General features: G+C 57.5%; 7 protein-coding genes across 7 annotated transcripts; all 7 read left to right on the forward strand.

Annotated features, from left to right (window-relative positions):
• Positions 1-2,556: 2,556 nt before the first annotated feature.
• Positions 2,557-3,702, forward strand: LMXM_31_1160 (long chain polyunsaturated fatty acid elongation enzyme-like protein; the record flags this gene model as incomplete). The annotated part of the gene is made up of 1 exon (XM_003877911.1): positions 2,557-3,702. One exon carries the CDS (start codon positions 2,557-2,559, stop codon positions 3,700-3,702), a length of 1,146 nt encoding a protein of 381 aa, XP_003877960.1.
• Positions 3,703-5,319: 1,617 nt separating this feature from the next.
• LMXM_31_1170 (conserved hypothetical protein) lies at positions 5,320-6,555 on the forward strand (the record flags this gene model as incomplete). The annotated part of the gene is made up of 1 exon (XM_003877912.1): positions 5,320-6,555. The coding sequence occupies one exon, from the start codon at positions 5,320-5,322 to the stop codon at positions 6,553-6,555; it is 1,236 nt and encodes a 411-aa protein (XP_003877961.1).
• Positions 6,556-7,298: 743 nt separating this feature from the next.
• LMXM_31_1180 (conserved hypothetical protein) lies at positions 7,299-9,281 on the forward strand (the record flags this gene model as incomplete). The annotated part of the gene is made up of 1 exon (XM_003877913.1): positions 7,299-9,281. The coding sequence occupies one exon, from the start codon at positions 7,299-7,301 to the stop codon at positions 9,279-9,281; it is 1,983 nt and encodes a 660-aa protein (XP_003877962.1).
• A 1,156-nt stretch (positions 9,282-10,437) lies between these two features.
• LMXM_31_1190 (conserved hypothetical protein) lies at positions 10,438-12,129 on the forward strand (the record flags this gene model as incomplete). The annotated part of the gene is made up of 1 exon (XM_003877914.1): positions 10,438-12,129. The coding sequence occupies one exon, from the start codon at positions 10,438-10,440 to the stop codon at positions 12,127-12,129; it is 1,692 nt and encodes a 563-aa protein (XP_003877963.1).
• A 785-nt stretch (positions 12,130-12,914) lies between these two features.
• Positions 12,915-13,739, forward strand: LMXM_31_1200 (proteasome regulatory non-ATP-ase subunit,putative; the record flags this gene model as incomplete). Its single annotated transcript, XM_003877915.1, has 1 exon — positions 12,915-13,739. The coding sequence occupies one exon, from the start codon at positions 12,915-12,917 to the stop codon at positions 13,737-13,739; it is 825 nt and encodes a 274-aa protein (XP_003877964.1).
• Positions 13,740-14,797: 1,058 nt separating this feature from the next.
• Positions 14,798-17,203, forward strand: LMXM_31_1210 (conserved hypothetical protein; the record flags this gene model as incomplete). The annotated part of the gene is made up of 1 exon (XM_003877916.1): positions 14,798-17,203. The coding sequence occupies one exon, from the start codon at positions 14,798-14,800 to the stop codon at positions 17,201-17,203; it is 2,406 nt and encodes an 801-aa protein (XP_003877965.1).
• Positions 17,204-18,388: 1,185 nt separating this feature from the next.
• On the forward strand, positions 18,389-20,782 carry LMXM_31_1220 (conserved hypothetical protein; the record flags this gene model as incomplete). The annotated part of the gene is made up of 1 exon (XM_003877917.1): positions 18,389-20,782. One exon carries the CDS (start codon positions 18,389-18,391, stop codon positions 20,780-20,782), a length of 2,394 nt encoding a protein of 797 aa, XP_003877966.1.
• Between the last annotated feature and the right edge of the window lie 108 nt (positions 20,783-20,890).

Genomic DNA, 20,890 nt, shown 5'->3' on the forward strand with positions numbered 1-20,890 from the left:
AGAGAATGCAAGAGTCGTATAAGGAGAAGCACAGGCACAGTCTCTTTAGCTCAGCCCCTTCCCCACTCTCCTTCCCCACTCGCACCGGTCGGCAGAGCGTCAGATTCTTTTACCTGTCCCTTTTTCACCATTCCTGGCACACGGTTATGCACTTGTTTTAACCCTCCCATCACGATGTGACGCGACAGCAAGTTTTCTCTTCGTTTTTTTGCTCGGCTGTTGTCTTGCGTGCGAAGAAGCAGGTGTCGGCGGTGCGGGCATGCTTGGTGAGAGATCTTTGTTGCGTTTAACGGAGCTGCCGATCGCTGGTCCTCTCCTCTCCCGGACTTGATCACAAAATAGGCGAAGCAAAAAAAAAGGAAGCGAGGGAGAAGGTGCGAAGGCAGGAGGATGTTTTGGGGGGAGGGGGCTTTTTGGGGGTATGTCAGTGAGTGCATTGACGACGATGATAACCGTGACCTTGTGGTGTGTAGACGTTGGTGTGCTTGTGCTTACATGGGGTGCGTGCCGCCCAGTGTTTTGTGTCCATGACACAGACACCCGTAGGGGAGTCAATGTCAACGGAAGGGGTGTGCCGCGGCTGGTGGTTTGCCCCCTCCCCCTTCCGCCGTTGTCCTGCTCCCCTCTCCAGCTCCTTTGCTCGCTCCCGATGCACATGGTCATCATCAAGTCTGTGGTGGGTGGCCGGGTTGCCGCGAGAGAATGTGTGCTGGAACTGCGACATGAGGAAAGAGACGAGTCGAGTGCGCGCTGCCCTAATCCCCCAAAGCAAGCCTGTAGTAACACAGGACAATGCTTGCACGACATGGGGGCAGGCGCCGTAGCTCACGTACGTACATCCAACAAGCCTTTGTCGGTCATTGTGTCATTGCCGCGTTCGACATTGATGGACGGTGCGAGCTGAGTGGTCTGCGCACTGCCCTCGACCGACACGCACGCTGCGGCTGCCCTAGTCAACTGTACGCTGTTCTCCCTATCTGTAGACGCATGCTTCCACACAAACAGACCACTACGTCGTGGGTGATGTGCCTTATTCCCTCTCTGCCTTTTTCCTCCTCTTTCTCTCTGCTTGCCTGCGTCGTTCGTACCTCAATCGAAAGAGTCTTTACATTTCCAGTTGCCGCCTTTTGTCTTCCCGCTGCCGCAGAGGTTTCTCCTCTACTTACTCGCCCCCAAAAAACCGTCTGCACGTGAGTGTATCCATACCCCTTTCCACGGCGGCTTCGTTGGTGCATAGTTGTCGCTTCCCGTGTCGCTCTTCTGTTGGCACACACACACACACACACACACACATACAGACACACATACGTGCGAGTCTGTCAACCACGAAGAGTACGTTTTGGCTTGCGAGCAATCTCTCTTGTGCTTCTATCTGTGTCTGTCTGTTCCTCTACCCCTACCCCCGGTCACGGTACCCCTTTCCCTCGCACTGTGCCCGTGCCTCTCTCTGTAAGTGCTCTGGTCAGGTTCGTCGTAGGTGAAGCTGTCCTCAAGTGAAACTCGGTTCCTCGCTTTCTTTACTACGCTTTCCTCGTCCCCTTTGGCCCCCGCCTCTGACGTGTACCGTGGCTTGTCATCTGCGGTGTCTTTTGCGTGCGTGCGTGTGTTTGGATATCGCTTCGGTCAACCTTTTTTTCCCTTCCCGACTGTACGCGCATCACCGTTGCTGTACGTACCATTAGTCGTTAACGAGCACCGTCCTTTAAGTCTTACTTACCTCTTTTTCCACCGGACTGACACTCCTACACAGACGCCGAGCAAGGGGGCAGTCCTTTTCCTCGCGGCTTCCCTGGTAATATCGGACAGTGAAGTACACGCGCACGGAGCGTGGCCGCGGGCTTCAAAAGTGAAAGAAAAACGAAGACTATTAAGAGAAAAAGATCAGGTGTGCCTCGCGCCTTCTCTGGCTTTCCTTCGCTCAGCGTTTCTGTCTAAGGGCATAGGCCCGTATCACATGTGCATGCGTGCCTACCTAACGTCTGGCCCATCTAACGAACAGTTGTAATTTTGTTGTTGTCGTCGTCGTCGGTTTTTTTTTTCGAGTATCGCTAATTCGCGTTCTTTCTGCCGTAGTGAAGGTCGCCCGTTTATTTTTTATTTTTGGTTGTCGGTGTTCATTGTGGTGGTGTCTTTCTTTTTTTTCTTTTGCATACATACGTGTCTCGTGTCGTTTTTTTTTATCCAACGCCTTCTGGAATCTCTGCAATAACGTCTTATTGGTCGAGCGTATCGGTCGAGAGAAGGCCTGTCAAGTTACCTTTTTTTTCCTTTGTCGTCTGCTCGCCCCCTCCCGCCTCCTCTTTCGCCTCTCAACCGTTTCTCCCGTGCTCTCTCTCTCTCTCATCTCATCTCTTCTCATCGCCTTGGCGACTGCAAGGGTGTACGACAGGTCTGTCTCATATGTGCATGCGCTCGCCTTCAGCGCACCGATCGCCGTTTTATTCTTTTTTTTTAACGGTTGCTGCGCATTACACCTGCCCACGCTCTTCTCCGTCTCTCTCGTTCTCACTCTGTATTTTAACTCTACAGTGTGTCTGACGACGCGGTAAAACAATCATGGTCTCTGTCGAGCAGGCAGAACAGATCGCGGCCGCGATCGAGGTACCGGACTGGGTCTTGACAAAGTCTGCGTCGCTCGTGTACAGCTGCTTCGGCCCCGCTGCCGATGCTTTTGAAAACAGTATCAAGATCAACTTCCCGGCGCAGCATGCGTTCGTGGAGATGTGGATGCGTGCACACTCCCACCCTTTTGCGGAGCGCCTGCCGTACCTGAATCCGTGGCACGGGATCGCCTCGATCCTGGCCTACCTCTCCTTGATTGTAATCTTGCGTCTGTTGTATTGCGTACTCGGTAAGTTCTCGTGCCGCACTCTCGGGTTGGTGCACAACCTCGGTCTCCATCTTCTCTCGTTGTACATGAGCCTTGGTCTCATGATCAGCGCGCGCGCCGCAGGGTACTCGCTCTGGAACAACGCAGCCGGCACCTCCCCGGCCGAGTGGCGCATTGCGAAGCTCATCTGGCTCTTCTATGTCTCGAAGGTGCTGGAATGGATGGACACGGTAATAATGTTGTTAAAGCAGAACTACCACCAGGTCACCTTCCTGCACGTGTATCACCACACGACGGTTTTTGTGCTGTGGTGGATGGCGTCGCTGGTCGCTCCTGGCGGCGAGTCGTACTACAGCGCCATGGTGAACTCTGGCGTTCACGTTTGCATGTACGGGTACTACTTTCTCACGCTGCTCTTCCCATCCGGCATCGTGCGCGACGTCTTGAGCAAGTTCAAGTTTGTCATTACGAAGGGCCAGATGTGGCAGTTCGTCTTCAACTGCCTGCAGTCCGGGTACGACCTTGTGTGGGTGCCGCGGGAAGAGCTCAAGTACAGTACGGTGCTGCTGCAGATCCTCTTCTGGTACATGATCTCCCTTCTGACGCTCTTTGGCAACTTCTTGGTGAAGAACAAGAAATCTTCGCACCGCCGCCGCATTGATGCCGCAACTGCTTCGGCCGCGAAGGAGAACACGGCGGCGAAGTCCTACGGCGACGGCACCGACGGAACCCGTGTAAAGGTTGGGATGACCAACATGCAACTGGAGAAGCTGAAGAATGATCAGGCCGCGGAGCTGAAGCGGCTGATGCGCAAGAAGGGCAACGGCAGCGGGCAAAAAGCCTCGCTCGAGGCCAGGGCAGGCAGCCGATGATCGCCGACTCGAACCCCCGCAGTCCTTGAAGACAGTCTTCCCTGATAGAAAGAACCCCGCGGTGTGTGCGGGATGATTTCGTCTGCACTAGATTTCCACTGCCGGCTGCTTCGCCGCCGCACTGCCCCGTGCGCGCCAAACAGAGTGCCTCATTATGGCCTTGTGTTGTGTGTTTGTGTGTCCCAGGCAGAGCGAGTACCGTTTTTTATTTGTTGTTGCAGCACTATATATCGGCGAAGGCGTCTATGCGTCTCTCGCACTTGGGTTACACTGAACGAAGCGATGCGTCCGTGTGTGTGTGTGTGTAGGTACGCTTTGCGTTTTCCCTTTCTCGACACGCACACATGGAGGAGGCCGTACGTAGCCGAGCGGTGAGTGGCAGTGCGGATGGCGCCTTGCGCCGATGATGCGGTGATGGAAGTTGCTTTGGTGCTTTGTGTGTTTTGCTGTAACTTCTTTGATTGACGGATCTTCGTGCATCTTCTTGTTTGTGTGCTTTTCTTGTTTCTTGTTTTGTTTTTCGCCTGTGTTTCGAATCGTGCTCGCTCTTTGCAGGGGGGGGGAAGGGAGGGGGGGAAGATGTGTCATGAGGCGCTAGAGATGCCTGCCCTCTCCTGTGTCCTATATGCATGTGTTTTGTGTTTTGTTCTCCCTCTCCACAGGGATTGCGAGTGGTACATGGATGTCGTGCAGTGAGGAGGGGGGTCGGGTGAGGTTCGGGGGTGTCTCCCTCGTGTTTATCTCACATCTCCCTTTTCTGTGTGTGTTTACGCCCGGCTTCCTCACTGCACATCTGCGTTCTGCCCCTCTGCCCACTCACTGGAGTACCTGAGCTTTCTTTTTCGTTCGTCTTTGTCTCGGTGCTCTCTCTCTCTACTGACACTATGTGCTCAAATGGAAGATGTTGGTGGATGACGGGGTTGTGCACTGTGATGGATTTTGGCAGATGCCACGATTACCGTGTGTCGTCGTTGGCCGCGTGGGTTCGCGGTCCCTCTTCCTTACTTCAGAAAGCGTGCTCTTTGTACACGAAGGTTGAGAAAGCGCGAAGCTCTTCGTCTTCTGTTCGTGTCTTTCTGTGGCGTGCGCTAGTGAGGACGAACTCACCGCCTTTGTGGTGTTGTGGTGATGCCTTTTATCAGGAACTCATGTGTGCTTGTCGCTCGTGTATATGTGCATCGGGCAGAGCCACTAAACCGTGTCTGTTCTTCTCTCGTTCTTCGTCAACTTCTTGTGTTTGTTTTCTCCCAAGTTTTCCAGCTACTCTAGCCGATGCGCAGACCCGTCTGCTCCTCTTCATGTGCACGTGTCTTGTTCTCGGCCATGTATGCCAGTCTACTAAACGAATCACCTTCCTCTCTTTTACGTCATGTAGCTCGCTGACGCAGACGGGTGACCAGCAATGCAGAACGCCACCCCCCCCCCTCTCTGCAGTGCATGTGCCACATGAACAGCAACGGTAGGGGCACCCAGACAATTTGATCCTGGCGGCGTGTGACAGAGAACTGCGCTTGCATGCTCGCTAGGCCCCCATTCTCCCTCCCCCGGCACAGCGCCAGTGCGCCGTTCTTTTGTGGCTGCTATGTAGGATGCACTTCTCTTCGTGTGCATGTGCCGATGTGCAAACATGCTCCCTCACAGCAACTCTCCCCACCTTCTCTCGCTCACCATGATGACCATCTTTTGCTCCCTTCCTTCTACATCTCTGCAGAACAACCACGTCTCGCCATTCTGTGGGCCGATCTCAATATCGCGTTTCGCGGTAGGGCGCAGATGCGCTTATCATCGACTGTCACCGTGGGACACGCCAAGGATAGCTGGAATCTCCACATTGAGGATGCTGGGGTCCCTCCCACAATGACTGCGACGTCCTCGTGGGTTTTTTTGTCCTTTATCGCAGCAGTACTCTTCCTAGAGGTGCGCCCGGCAGCAATTCGCCGCGTGCGAGCATCGGCAGAGCCCAATGCGTGCGTGATTGCGGATGATGTGGACAGATCTGTGCACACTCGCCGGCTGTGGCCTCTGCTGGTGGCCGTGTGGACGTGCGCGCTTTACGACGTGGTGCACCGAACCTCCAGCTACTGTGTGCTATCGGCCCACATGCTCGCGCGGCGTCGATTGCTGCCGCTGGGTAACGACTTTGTGTGGGATGGACTGTGGACGGAGTGGGTGAACTCGGTGCGCTTCTACGTCTTCTGTGTACCCTCCGCGACCACATCTGCGGCGCCATCACTCACATCATGCGCAGACTGGAAGCTTCCTCTGGCTGGCACACTGGCCTATGACCAGTACCCAGAGTACGCGGCGTTAAACGTGAGTAGCCCAGCTACCCCATCTGAGGTGAGGCTCTACCATAAGGTGTGTCTTGCCTCGCTTGCGATCACTTGGGTGGCGGTGGTGGCTCTGCACGGGCAATACGCACTCCTGCGTCGTCTCTTCGGCAGCGCCGCGTCGTCGGGCGCGACGAGGTCCAGCAAACTTGTCACTGATGAGCTAGCGCTCGCGCGGGACGGGCAGGCAATGTGCACACACGACCTCACCACGGCAATTGGGGCCACGGAGGCCCCAGGTGATGATTCTTGGGTGGACAGCCCCGAGGCTATCGCCGAGGAGGCACGGTGGCGACAGCAAGACGAGCACCTGGGCCTCCAGCGGGGGTCTGCTCATCCAATGGGCGTGTCTGCGGACGCTCCTGCTTCGCCTACCTCGCATCTTGTGTGGCAGTGCTGGCCATCCCTTGCGACCGCCGTCTACGCGACACTCTACGCCTATGTTGGGGGACTGCCACTCTTCATGATCTTCCTCTTTCCTGTCGCCATTTTGATTGTCATGACTGTGCTGGTCACAATGTAGCAGGGGAGGAAGAGTAGACTGTCTGGGTCCGCCACAGACTTTTCCTCGAATGAGGGTCACCGCAATCGGGAACCTCGGGCACCGCCCTCCTCCGTTCCTTCGCTGCCTCTGGTCCTTTTGTTTCCCCGCGCTTATGCGTTCCAGAAGGTGTGACCCCATCCCTATCCCCACCACCCCTCACCGCATGGCATACGTGTGCTGCATCCGTTATTCGGCAGGAGGAGGAAGAGGAGTGGGGGTGATCCCAACAACACGCGAGAGAGCCACGAAGAAAAAAAAACAGCGCACGGAACCACAGCCAGGCTCGCTCATCTCTCTACACGAAGAAAGCGGTGTGGCGCGGTCCTTTCCCCTCTTTCTTTTTTTTCCGCAACACACATGCTGAACGGCGGGCAAGCAACTCCTATTCACGCCCCCCCCACCCCACCCCGCAGGTGATTCGGTAGCACGGCGAGTACGTATGGCTCCCTCTCCGTGGCAATTATGGACACTGAGGTGGCTTGTGTAAAGGCATGTCTGTGCTACGCTTTCCTTCCTTCCGCTCTCTCTCATTATGTGTTCACTGCGATTTTGGATTGCCGTGCGTGCTTTGCTCTCTCTTTCCTCCCAAATACCCTCCTGCGCGGTTAGACCGCACATGCGGTATCTCAACATAGACATCTGCGTTGTTTGTTTTTGCCGAGGGTACTTCCTGCACGTACGCTGTCTTCCATTTCGTTTGCCCAACCGGCAACTCTACCGCCATGAACTCTGACGGGTCGTCAGGGTTCAGCTACGTGCTTGAACTGCTGCTCTCGCTGCTAGAAGAGCCTTTTCGTCGGTATCTGGATATCTGCGAAGATGTGCACATGCGCGACGCGAGTCGCAACACAATGCTTCACTGGGCCGCTACTGTCGGCAACGTCGCTGCAGCGTATGCGCTACTGCAGCATGGCGTCGAGGTGGATGCCCGCAACGTGTACGGGGCGACACCGCTGCACTTGGCCGCGGCCTTTGCGCCGAACATGGGTGTGATGGGTCCGCTCTTGATGCAGCATGGTGCATCGCTAACCGCCACCCTCAGCTCCCGGAATGCGGCCGGGGTGGAGTCTCTACTGGTGTCGAGGGGCTTGAAAGCAGTGTGGACATGGATGTTTGAGCTGAATGGATTTCTTCAGCAGAATAATTACAATAGTCCCTTGCTGTTCCGGTTTGCTGGCTCATCAAGCCTCCCTTCGCCTGCGTCAATCAGGGCCATAACCCCACTGCTCTGTGCGCCGGAAGAATTACAGCAACTGAGCCAAGGTCGAGGAAACAATATGCAGCACCCATACGCAGCAGTAGGTATGCGTGCCGTACCGATCCCACGCGCTCCAGCTAGGCGGTGGACTCCGCATGGTAGTGGCGGCCAGCTGCTCACGCAGAAGCGGCCGGCGCGACGGGCGTCGTTGCACGCTGCAGCAGTGGAGGCTGCGCCGTCCGCTACCACCGCCTCCCCGGCGTCCCTCCGCAGCGCAACGGAGGAAAGGGAAGCTGCTGTTGCGCTCTGTGTCTCTCGTGAGGAGGCGGGACGCATCCAGCTAGAAAAGGAGCAGGTGGAAGCACGTCTAGGTATTTTCATGGAGCTGTGTGCTCCACTCTGGTCTTCGTTTACCTGTGACGAAGGGGACCAGGTGGATGTCGACTTGAAGATGCCTGCCTCGTCGTCCTGGTGGGGCACTGCGGGTGCGGTGTGTAGCCCTGAAGGTGATGATTCCTACGCCGACTTGGTCGGGCTCGTCATTGCGGTGCTTGGCGAAAAGTTCGACGTGAAGGACGGTCGCCAACTCTTTGTCCAGTACAACGAGCCTGCCGACATGGAAGGCGCCAATGTCAGTGAAGTTTGGTGTCCCTTCAACTCCGTGGCCCGTGACCCAGTGGTGATCGCCTACACGGACCGCTATAGCCGCACCTACGAGCTAACAAACTCGGTAGGCGTGAAGGCTGCTGCGACCCCGTCGATCCTGAACGGCGAAGGTGGCTCTGGAAGCCCCCTCGACACCATGGAACGAGAGCAGCTCGAGGAGCAACTGCGGATGCTTCCCCGCAGGGACTTGTCCAGTCCAGAGAGCGCATTGTCGTTGAATATCTCCACCAAGCAGTCCATCCCGATGGCGGCGAGTGCATTAAGGTCGCCGGATGCGTTTGACTCAGTGGGGGATGACCAGACACAGCCCGTGTCGAGGTCCCCGAACCTCGCGACGATGGCGGACAGACTCGCGTCGCCACACCCGCTCCCGTGGTTGGATGCCAAAGATGGTGACTCGTGGCAGTTTGCCCAGGCCCACGTGCAAGAGATCAGCCCTGTGCAGGAGGTGTGGCCAGCCACGGCACCAGCCGTGTCACCGGAGCTGACGCCCAGTCAGACGGGCGCGGAGGCGGCGCAGGACGCGACCGCGAGTGCAGTAGCGAACCACGCGCCTGCGGATGAGCGTTCGCAGCCTAATCGAGGTGACGCTTGTGTTCATCTGCACCAGCACTCCTCGTGCGACGTGAACAGCGTCATATCTGGCGCCTCCTGGACGGTCCATACACAGCTTCCGGTCAGGTCTCTGCGCGAAAGGGCCAGCGGCATCCTGGAAAAGGATGAGCGCTACCGCTTGTCGGAGACGCAAAAAGTCAGGTACAATAAGTTCCTGCGCGAATCGGCGTTGCAGCGACTGCAGAAACGCCAGGGCCGGCTCCTTGCCGGCGCTTCCGGTGACTAATAAGCGGCGGGCAGAGGAACTGGCACACACACACGCAGCAACAAAAAGCCCAAGGCACTTGCGCTGATGTCGATTCGTGTATTTTGCCCCTACGAACCTTACCAGCTATAAAAACGTTTTGCTGTGTTATGTGAAGGATATTTCTTGTTTTCTGTTCTACCCCGCAAAGCCCAATGCCTGTTGTTGTCTTCCTCTCTGTTCCCTAGCCTCTCTGCGATGTTGCAGTTGATGTACAGATTACACCCCTCCGTTCTCTATACGAGTCCCTTTCGCGTGTCGCTGCGCGCGATGCGGAGGCCGCCACGCATAGATCTCATCTCTCCGCCTTTGTCTATCTGTATGTATAAATGCCGTGATGATGTTATATGTATATATGCGGTCGTCTCGTACATATATTTATTTGCGTTTGCCCTGTTCCCAGTCTGCCCCATCCTCTTCTCCGTCTTCCATCCCCCCCCCCCACACACACACAAATACGGCTGCAGAACTCGCCAAGCAAGGATGGGGGTCTGTGAAGACCAAAACGAAGAAAAAAGGAAAGGGTGCGTTGATTTTGCCATTCAGGCAGCGGCACCAAGAGAGGGACGAAGGTGGGCAACGCCCACCTCACGGCTGTCCCGTCAGCATCGACATGTGGGGGCTCCTCTGCTTCGATATCTCTGCTGGTGGCGCCAAGCACAGCACTGCACTACCTCTTCCGGTTCAGGCAAATGCGTGTTCTCTTTCTTGCGACGGCCTGTTCTCCCGCTAAACGGTAAATGGCGATCAGAGAACAGCGGCACACGTCTCCCCTCCACCCCTCCACCCACTCCCCTTCTTCCAACACGTACATACAGACACACAGCGGTGCCCGCCGAAACAAAAGGCAAGAGAACGAGAGGGCAATGGGAAGGAGAAAGCCTCATCCTGCACCGACTTATACTTACGAATTCTTGCGTCCGTGCTTCTTTTTTCTTCTGGTTGGAACTCGGCGGCTGCATCAGAGGAACGCAACAGTGGTGGTGCCGTAAACCACTCTCTGCGCTTGTTGGCTCTCCTCTCCTCCCTCCCTCTCTCTCTCTCTCATTTCTCCACGCACAAAAGCCTGCACACGTAACGACGAAGGTAATCGACTATCAAAGGTTGCCGTTGATGTTGCCTCACGGCATGTGAGGCGATGCACTGGAGCACGGGGCGCGCTGGCTCTATGAACGTCGCACCCCGCCAGGAGGAGTTACAGCGGCCAATCGAAGAGAAGCAGCTGTGCGAGTGGCAGTGCCATGTAAGTGCCGCGATGTTGCGCCAGCGCGACTTCGAGGGCGTCTCAGCGATGAGAGTTCGCCCCGAACTGCGCATTCGAGGGCCACCTGCGCAAAGGCGGCCACCACACGGTGCAGCATTCCAGACGACGCCGCCGGGTGACATGGGGCCATGGGAGAGCGTCACCTTCACCATTACATCTGAACGGCGGCGTCTGCGTCCTCGAATCGTGCCCAAGAACCCTGACAGCTGCACTGTCGTCGTGGGGGCACGATCGAAACACACTCAGAATCGACTGTCTCCGTCGAAGGAGTTTGCGATTCGCTTGTCTCGCCTGCACAAAGCCTCCGCGCCTGGGGCGGCAACTGTGCCGGAGGCGGTGGCAGCGGCAGCTAAGGAAGGACCGTTAGGTGACTCCCCGGCTATTTCGCCGATTGCGGCGGAGTGCCCCGCCGGTCAGGCTGATGTTTCCGCCGCCTCGTATTTGAGCCGCCTTTCAGCTCTCTTTGGTGACCATGGAGGGGTGAGCTGCGTTGGCCGTGGTGACGTTGAAGGTGCTCGCCACGTGCGATTCTCGAGCCAAAGCCCGCAGGTCGCCACCTTCTCAGTGGAGCGATGTTGCGTTCCGCTCCAGGAGGGATTCGAGGCGGTGGCGGTTGCGGCCGCTGCAGCGCCAGGGACGCGAGCGGGTGATGCTGAAAAACTGACACCTGATCCGGCACTGGACTTGATCGAGAAAGCTCCTTTTGCGCCTCTCGACACCGCTGCACAGCGGGTGTCCCCTCTCGCGATGAGTCCGTTTGCGTCCTCGCGGTATTCAACCCTTTTGTCACCACGAACTAGTGTCTCTTCCTACCTAACCCAGATCCAGGAGCTGCGCCACTCGTTGCTAGAGGCTCCATCAGACACCCGTCGCAGCCGCGCCGACTGCAACGATGACACTCGCCTGCGAGCGCGGGCGGCTCACGATTTGACAACGACGGAGCAGCCGTTGGTAATGGACAGGCAGGCCGAGAGAGAGGGTGCCGCGCCGCCTGCCAAGCAGAGAGCGCTGGAGCGAACTCGGGACCTCGGCGATTCTGTCGGTGCGGCCGCCGTCGGCATCAACTCCACCACGATGTCCGGTGCCCTTGGTCTGGCTGTGCCCGTCACAAGTGGTGTGGCTGTAACCCCCGTCATGTGGGAGGCTTCTGAGTGCTTCTCAGAGAACTCGCCAATTTTTCTGCGCCGCCCCGAGCGGAGAGCTGGCCCGTCCACCCAAGATTTCCCTGAGGCTCAGCTCTTAACGAACATCACGAACCAGTCCCCCAAATCGTCTGCACCACGGCCACCGAGGTCGCGGATGTCACGCGAGGAGAGCGCCATGGTCGTCCACAAGCCGACGAAAAAGTGTGTACGCTTTCGTGAGTCTGTCGAGCGATCTGACAGAGGCACCTCGGGGACACAATGCAAGCGACGACGTCCAGGGTGGCGGCCCGCGCATTCCTCCGCTTCTTCACCGGCCGTAGCCGGTGTGCCGATCGTGATGCCGGGGGAGTTATGCTGCGAGCAGGAGGGTTTTGGTGCTGGCATTATCCTAGCTTGCGGGCCAACGCTCTATTTTGATTGAGATTTTCTATCGGCTTTTTGGGGGGGGCGGTGGAGGGTTGCGGTGGTCGTGGTGGTTGTGCGGAGAGTACTGCCACCACCACGGTGGTGTCTCGTGCGTGAAGGAGTCTGCTACAGTGGCTATGTGTTTGAAACTGCTATGCCAAACGGGCCAACCACACAAAAAGAGGAGAGATCAAGCCGACACCGGCATCGGCGGTGATCAGGAAGGGAACGACAAGAAGACAGGGTGCGGTGTAGTGATCCCCCCGGGAGAAGGCATTTCACTCGGCTGAAACTGTGGCACTATGCGATCGGTGAGGCGGAGGGGCGTCGGTAGGGAAAGGATACGGTGCCCGTGCTCTCTCCCTCTCTCGCGTTCGCTGCCTTTCTGGACTCGCATCGCGTTTCCCCGATTGGGGGCCCACAGGCACCAAAACAAGCCAGGGCGATCATTTGCCTCGCCGCCGGCGCCCCCTGTGCAAGTGGCAAGGGGCCTTGCTTGCGCCTCTCTCACCCTCCTCTTTCCACCTCACGTTTGTTCTCCTTTCGTTTCCTTGCCCCCCCCCACACACAAAAACAAACAAACGAAAGCACATCATATCATCCCCACGTGAGCGCAGCTCACATTTCTTCATTCATTTTTTCTGTTTTTTTTTTCTTGCTCGTGTCTCGGTCGTCGCTGTCGCTGAGCTCGCGAACTTTGCGTTTGCGCACTTATTCTACATTTCGCCTCTCCGTTCCGCGCGCCGTGTGTCACTCCTTCGTCCTCCGCGCGTTTCCTGGCGTGCTCTTCCCCGGTACACCATGTCCGCCCTCGGTGACTTGTCGATCACCGTGCGAAAGGTCGCAGAGGATGTGAAGGCCTTGAAGGCCGCCTACGAAGCCAAAAACGATGACCAGTGCAACACGCTTCTGGCGGACATCAAGCGTCGCATCATCGTGTTTCCCACCTTCCTGAATCCTGGTGCCGGCAGCAACACCCGGAGTGAGGAGCTGTCGCTCGCACGCGACTATCTTGAGCTTGGCGTCCTGGCCTCGGCGCATCAAAAAGATCTTGCCTCCTTTGAGGTGTACTTCAACCAGCTGCAGCTGTACTACAGCGACATCGGCTCTGATGAGCTGCCAGAGTCCCCACAGTACCTGATGCTCCTCGGCCTGAACCTCATCCGACTCCTTGTGTGCAGCCGCATTGCTGAGTTTCATTCCGAGATGGAAAAAATCCCGTTTGCCATGCATGGCTCGAACCTGTACATCCGCTTCGCCGTCGGGCTTGAGCGGTATTTGATGGAGGGTAGCTACAACAAGCTCCTCACCTCACGCAAGAAGGTGCCGTCGAATGAGTACCTGCCTGTTGTGGAGATGCTGGAGCAGACGGTGCGCGACGAGGTCGCCAACTGCATTCCTCAGTCATACATTCAGCTGCCGATCCCAGCCGCGCAGCGGATTCTCATGGTGGACACAGAGGCGAAGGTGCGCGAGATCGGCGCGGAGCGGGAGTGGGCGCTGTCCGCAGACGGCACGCACTTTGTGTTCACGCGCGAGGACGACACACTGCAAAAGGAAATCCCTTTCAAGGAGATGATAGAGCAGCACATCAACTTTGTCGCCGACCTGCAGAACATTGTGTGAGCATCTGTCTGCATTGTGTGCGCGCTGCGCATCTCGAAGATGTGCGAGGGCGTGACAGGAGGGGGTGGTAGGAAGACGACGAGCTTTGCGCACGGAAGCAATGGACGTCATCAGTGTGGCTCTTCGTCTCTTCTCATTTTGCGCATGCCCTTCACCTACCTGTGTCACCCCTGTCCTCCACGCCTTTGACGGCTTTTGAGGAGTGCGAAATAACGTGCGCCCGAGGCCCTCTTCCCACTTCTCACATCCGCCACTCAGGCCAACTTATATCCATGAAGCCCCGTCGAACCGGGCTGTGATTTGTGTCTGCGTGTCTGTGTGTGCATGTGCGTGTGCGGGGTTTTCCCAAGGGAGTATTGGCACGCGCGCAACACTCTCCTTCCACTGCCTCTTGGTCCACGGCACCCACGTCCTTTTATCTGCAGATGTTTCATTGTTGTCGTTGTCTGACAGGCCTGTGTACAAGTAACTGAAGGTAGCCGATCTGGAGCTGCGCCGGGGTTTGGATGTATGAATGGTGTCACAGTGGTGATTGGAGATTCCTTGTGTAGTGCTTGAACGGGTGCGTGCAAGCGTGCACACTCTTGGCCGGCAGCATTGCGCGGCTGCATGGCACACATACACACACACAGGCAACACGTGGCACGTTGATATCGATGAGGGCACGACAAGGCGCCTGAGAGAGAAGAAAGCCTGTCCAGTGAAGCGAAAACACACAGCAAGAAAAGAAGGGATGTCATCGTGGTGTCCCTCAAGCCCCTCCCTCCTCCTTCGTCCTTGTCTTTCTCTGACACAATGTGCACCGCTAGGGATTTACGCACCTCTCCTGCATCGCATCTCACGACGACTTCCTCCCTTCTCCTCAATCATCCGTGTCGAAACGAGAACAACGCTGCCACCGTCTCCCCATAGGGTGGAGTAAAGGCATCTCACGCTGTCGGTAGGTGTCCTACCCTTACTCGGTGCTTCAGAGGAAGCACGTACGCCCCCACTCCCTTGCGTAGAGCGCACACAACAACACAAAAGATTCAACCGCATTCTGGACGCTGGACATCACAATGTATCTCACAAAGCGGCCACCGGCGGAGCTGATCATTCGCCACCGCGACGGGACGGAAGACCGCTTCGTCCAGCCGGCTGCAGCGGTTGCGGAGCCAGCGTCGTGCACCGCGACGAACGACGATCACGACGAGACGTATCAGATCGTTATGGAGTGCGCGCCGTACACCGCAAGCTTCAACGCCCTTCTCGCCAAGGACTCGGTGCACGAAGACTCACGGCAGATGGTCGCTCTCGTACATCATCGCATGCACTCTGAGGGAATCCCTTTGAACACGCAGACGTACAACTTGCTGATGAAACGCGTCACCCGTTTCACCGATGGCGCCATCTTCACCCTCTACGACGAGCTCAAGAGTGAGGGGCTCAAGGAGAACAGTAGCGTGCGGCCCAACATGGAGAGCTATATACTGCTGTTCCGCGCGTGCGAGCGCAGCTCGCTGTACAACCGGGCCTTCGTCCTCTACCAGCAGCTGCGAGAGCAGTTTCAACTGGTGCCCGAGACGGCCGTGTACAACACCCTGCTGGGGTACTGCGCGGCCGTCCGTGACGTGGCACAGGCAACCTTCCTGGTCGAGGAGATGAAGCAGCTCAACGTTTCGCGAGACGTGAACACGTACAACTGCCTGATGAGTGTTATGATGGAATCAGCGCCGTACGAGGAGACGCTGAAGGTGTTTCAGGAGCTGCTCTATCTCAACTTGAAGCCGACGATTCGGAGCTACAACACCATTCTGAAGGTGGCGTGCCGCCATGGCGATTACGACCGCACGTTCCAGTTCGTGGAGGAGATGAAGAAGAAGGGGCTCATCCCGGATGTGGAGACGTACAACTACCTGTTCACCGTGTGTGAGCAGCGGCTCGACTACGTCCGCGGCACTGGCGCCTACTCTGCAGAGCGCCGCACACGGGAGCAGATTCTGCACGGCTTGCAGGCCATTGCCGAGCTCGTCGTGACACTCCTGCGCGAGATGCGTACAATCCAGGTGTGGCCGGACACCTACACCTACAACAAAGCGCTCAGCATCCTTGTGAGGTGTGAGGACGAGCGGATGTTCGCTGTGTACAACGACATGGTGCTGCACACGAGCGAAATCGTGGACAAATCCAGAGGCGCTGGCCGCGGACCCTCTTCGTCTTCGCGTAAATGGGGGATAGCGAAAAGCAGTGACAACGACATGCATCAGGCCGATGCCGGCATGCTCTTGGAAGAGGCACTCCAAGCGGAAGACGAGGAGGAAGTGGGTAACATACGCAGCAACGCCGTTCGACCTAACTTGGAGACCTGGCGGCAGATGATAAAGGCGTGCCTGCTCTACCAGTACTACAAACTCGCGGAGGAGGTGAGCGCAGACATGCGGAAGAGCGGCCTGACGCTCAATGCCTCGCTGGGGCTGCTTCTCCTGGAGGTGTGCTCCGCAGCCAAGGACCTTAAGTGGGCCGAGGATGTGCTCGCGGAGCTGAAGAAGCGGGATGTCCTCCTCGATACACCGCTCATGAACGCCTTTCTCCGCGTCCTCTGCGCGGTGGACGCCGGGGCGGATATCTTTGCCGAGTACGAGCAGATGCGCATGGGTATTCACCCGACGGGCGCGTGGGCCGACACGGATACGTGCAACATCGTCCTGCGCTACGCCCACACGAAATCGAGTAAGACCGCATTTGCCGAAAGTCTCTACACCATGATGGTGCAGCCCTATTCCATCGCAGCCGCCAACGAGGAGACGTTCTGCATTCGCCTCGCCGCTTTGACAGGCAAGATGGATGTGTCAGTGGACAGTGTAATCGCCTTCATGGAGGATGTGACGCACAATGGTAGCCCCCTCACCGTTGCCTTCTATCACTGTGTCCTGCGCTTCTTCCTCGTCCGCGACGATGCGCGCATTCAAGCCTGGTTTGATCGACTGAGCACGGAGCACGGTGGCTCCTCCAATGTCCATGCTCCAGTCGCGGACGTGCAATGCTACACGACTCTGATGCAGTACTACCTCGCTCATGCGCAGTACGATATGGTGGAGCAGCTGTTCCAAAAGATCCAATGCAGTTCGGAGCTAGAGGCGAGCACCGAGTCCTACTATGTGCTCTTTGAAGTCGCCGGTCGGCAAGGCGACGTCGCTGCGTTGAGGCAGGTGTTTCACCAGGCCTATGTGAACTGCATTCCGCTAGACGTGCTTTGCTACAATAGCATCTTGAAGACCCTTGTTGAGCACAAGGAGCCGTTTGTGTACGATGTGCTCAGTGATATGAAGAAGCACCGAGTGCCGCCAGCAGAGAGCACGATTGCCGTCTTCCTCGCTGACGCGCACGGACGCCAGGTCTTGACGGAGGTCGTTTCTCGCGCCCTGTTTTACACACCACCGCCGCCGATCACGCTGCAGAAGATGAAGGTGCGTGATGATGGATGAAGGAGATGAAGAAGCCACAGTGCGCATCACTATTTTGTGAACAGCCGAACGCAAGGCTGTGAGGGGGGGGGACAGGGTGTAGGCCCCTCCTGCTCTCACTCTGCGCGCGTCGCGGAGCTTGTCTCGCCGTGGGAAAGGGCATCTTGTGAGGTTAGGTGTGTGTTTAAGGGGGAGGGAGGGAGGAGGGGGGCATCCCTCTGTGGAACTATGTTAGTTGATGTACACTACTTGTGCGCGCACAAGAGTCAACAAAACAGCTGGAACTGCGTTTTTTTTTTTGCTGTCGTTTCACCTTTGCGAATAACGCAGATACACAAAGACGGCGTGATGATGGGTCTGCCACTGCTCGTTGGGGACCTTCCCACCTTCGAAAGTGTGATGCTGATCGCTCGTCCAATCAGCACGGTTGCTGGCACCCTTCGCCCTGGCTCCTCATCTCAGTCTTTTTTTTCGTGGTGGTTCTCTGGTGAATAGGCGTGTCAGGTGTGCGTGTGTCACCACGAGTTGGTGAGCGCCCCTCTCCGGCGGTCGATGCAGCTGGGAGCAAGAACGGAAAGGACCGAGGGGGTGGGTGGCAGATGTCGGAAGGCGGCGCAGTCCACGGGACCACCCATGCGTCGACCTTCTGTTGTTCCGCCATCCTATCGCTTAATTTGCCAGGCTTCACGCGAGCCCACACGAGAGTGGCAAAATCCCGATGCCGTCCTTCGCACAAGGGCACATGCACATCTCAGGCACTTCAAGCTTTCCCTTGACTTCCCTCGCGTGTCTCCTCTTCCTTCTCCTCTTGCTATCTCACTCGTTGGCTGTTCGCACTACATGTGCATCCCGCAAGGCTACTTGTCCCTCGCCCCGTCTCCTGTTTTTTTTCTCCTTCGCGCGTGTGTGTGTGTCGGTGTTTCCGTCGAGGCGCTGCGCTGTCGTCTACAGCGAGAGCGTCCGAGCACGTATGTTTGACTGTCCTCTTGCTTTCAAGCGGGACTACTGAGCACCCGTTTCTCGTCAGAGTGCGCACGGCGGGTTGTACAGTTTGGACAAAGAGGAGGAAGAAGAGAGAGGCTGGAGGCGTCGGAGGGGGAGTGGACGGGACCTGCGTAGGCCGACAAGACACAACACACACACACACACACACAGAAGCTTTACTTCTTCGCTGATACCTCTTTTCCCCATCATCACCTTCGCGCCATGGCTGAGACGGTCGCCGTGAGAGGCCGGCGCACCTTCATGGGGCGTCAGCGCTCGCAACATGAGGTGCAGACAGAGGCGTCCTTTGTGCCAGGTTGCAACAGTCTTGAGTACGCCTATGATCCGCTGGCGAGTGAGCAGTACACGAGTCTTGTGGAGCTGCGGAAAATGATCCATTCTTGCCTGACCCTCGTGGCCGGCGACGTCTACGATGTGGTCAGCTTCAAGGATATTCTGTATCATCTGGAGAGTGAGATGCCTTCGTCGCTGCCTGTCACCGACCTGCTGCTTCTCTCCTCTCGACTGTTCCGGCGCACCGCTGAGCTTGGTCGGCTGCTGAGCTGCTTCTTTGGCGTTGTGTTTGCGGACGACCACAACGACGAGCACTTCCACTTTGCTGAGGTGCGTCTACTTCAGCGCGAGATCCGTGAGCTGAAGAGGCGGCTGAGCGCGTCGGAGGAGGAGCGGGGACGGCTGAAGGAGATGCTTGACAATGTTGGCCAGGTGGCATACGACCACGGAAGGGCAGTGGAGCTGCTAGAGACGCACAACAAGGTGCTCAAGAAGCAAAGCACTGCCTTGGAGGACCAGATGGCGCTGCTGTTTCATCAGCTGAATACGGGACTCGAGGGGCACTGCAAGGGCGCGTACCAGCAGGTGACCGGAGAGATGATGGTGCAGGAGAGTCTCAACCCTGCACGCATCACGTTCCGACAAACCATGGATAGCCTCAGCGAGCAGCTCTGCGGCTCACGAGGGCTTATCACGGACATTCGGGAAGTCCTCCTGAGCTGCAGCCAGGGACGACGGACCGGCGAGGCGTACGCGGCAGTCGAGCCAACCGTACGATTCAAGTTCAAGATGCTGGAGGCAAACTTCCAGCAGCTTATGGGCCGGTTCACGGCGGTGAAGGACACGGTGGTAGAAACGGCACAGGAGCTGATGAACGCGCTGCAGGAGCGCAAGAAAATTCTCTGCCTCTCCTTCCAGCACATTCGCCTGTACGACCTGCAAAACGCAAAATTGCGCAACGCCCGTGCCATTCTCGCGCAACTGCAGCACAACACGTCGGAGGTGGTGCGCCGGATACGCGTCACCTTCCCTAGCGGCAACATCACCTCTGTCGATCGCTTCGGCAATATCAACACGCAGCGGTGGCATGGTGGATACACGCTGGCGACGCTGCGAGGGTACAAGTTGACGGAGCAACAGCAACAGGGCGAGGGCGAAGTGTCTGAATTTGCCCGCAGCCATACTCGCGGACCTTCCGTGACTGCGGGAGTCTCACGCATGCTACCTGGTCTCACGGAGTCGCAGATTATGGCAGCGGAGAGCGAGATGGCGGTACTTGACGGAGGCGTGCACAATGCCACGCCGGTGGGTCTGGCGCTGTCGCCTGGCCTCCGTAGTATGCGAGCGTCCCACTCTGGCGTCACACCTCCACCGCTTCGCACCTCAGCTCCGCCGAGTGGAGGCGACTCCAAGTTGGCGAGCGCGCGAGGGTCAAGCAGCATGACCGGCATGCCAGTGCCCGCCAGCGCTACCGCGAGCGCACGGAGCGATGACCCCGATGTGCTGCCGTTCGACTCCGTCACGACTTTTATCGACCTGATGCACGATATCGATGACGACATGGATGAACTGCAGAGCGCGCTGGTGCTCGACGACGAGATGGGAGCGTTCCTCAAAATGCTGACGCTGTCAGCGTCGACAACACCGCGCGCGGACGCCATGGAGAGCAGAGACAGCCTTACTGGACGTGCGGCACTGCTGGAGCGGCAAGAGTACAACATGGAGATGGCCTTGCAGCCCACTGGTGGCCGTCCCGGTGGCACCCGCGGCGCACCGAGCTCTGTGTCTGTCGGCTCCGGTAACGAGAGCTTCACGGCTCAGGAGGCCAACTCGTTCTCGTCCTTGTTCTCGAAACATGGCAGCCCGACTACGACATCAGAGGCGCGGGGCGGCGCTCGTGCCGAGAACGCCTCCTCCGAGGGTGTAATGGCTCGCCAGGCGGTTCAGCTCCAGCGCCAGCAGAAGCAGATCGCCAAGATGCAGGAGGACTTTACCTCGAAGATCGGCTTTCTGCGCCAGGTGTACGAGGCGCGCATCGGTGATTTGGAGGTGCGAGAGACGACGGTGAGCAAACGACTGGGCTTGGTAGGGGGCTCGCCCTTCCAGCGCGCAACGGGAGACCGCGGCAGCGGTCGATTCTCTCCGGGAGTCGGGAAGGGCGAAGAAGAGCCTCGGGTGTCTAGTGGCCCAGGTCACAAAGAGAGGCTGACGAAGCTGCGAAAGGAATGGAGGCAGTCGAAGCGCAAACTGCAACCGAATCGAAAACTGCGTGAAGCCACGGCGGAGCAGCTGCAGCTCATGCAGAAGGACGAGAAGCTCTGATGAGGTAGTGCACGTGCGTTGTCCATCTACGCAACGGGTCAAGGTTCGCTTCTGCAGTTTTTATTCGGATCACAGCAGCCTCCTCCACACACAGGGAGAGCAGCGGAG

This window comes from Leishmania mexicana, chromosome 31, assembly GCF_000234665.1.
Source record: "Leishmania mexicana MHOM/GT/2001/U1103 complete genome, chromosome 31".
Lineage (NCBI taxonomy): Eukaryota > Euglenozoa > Kinetoplastea > Trypanosomatida > Trypanosomatidae > Leishmania > Leishmania mexicana.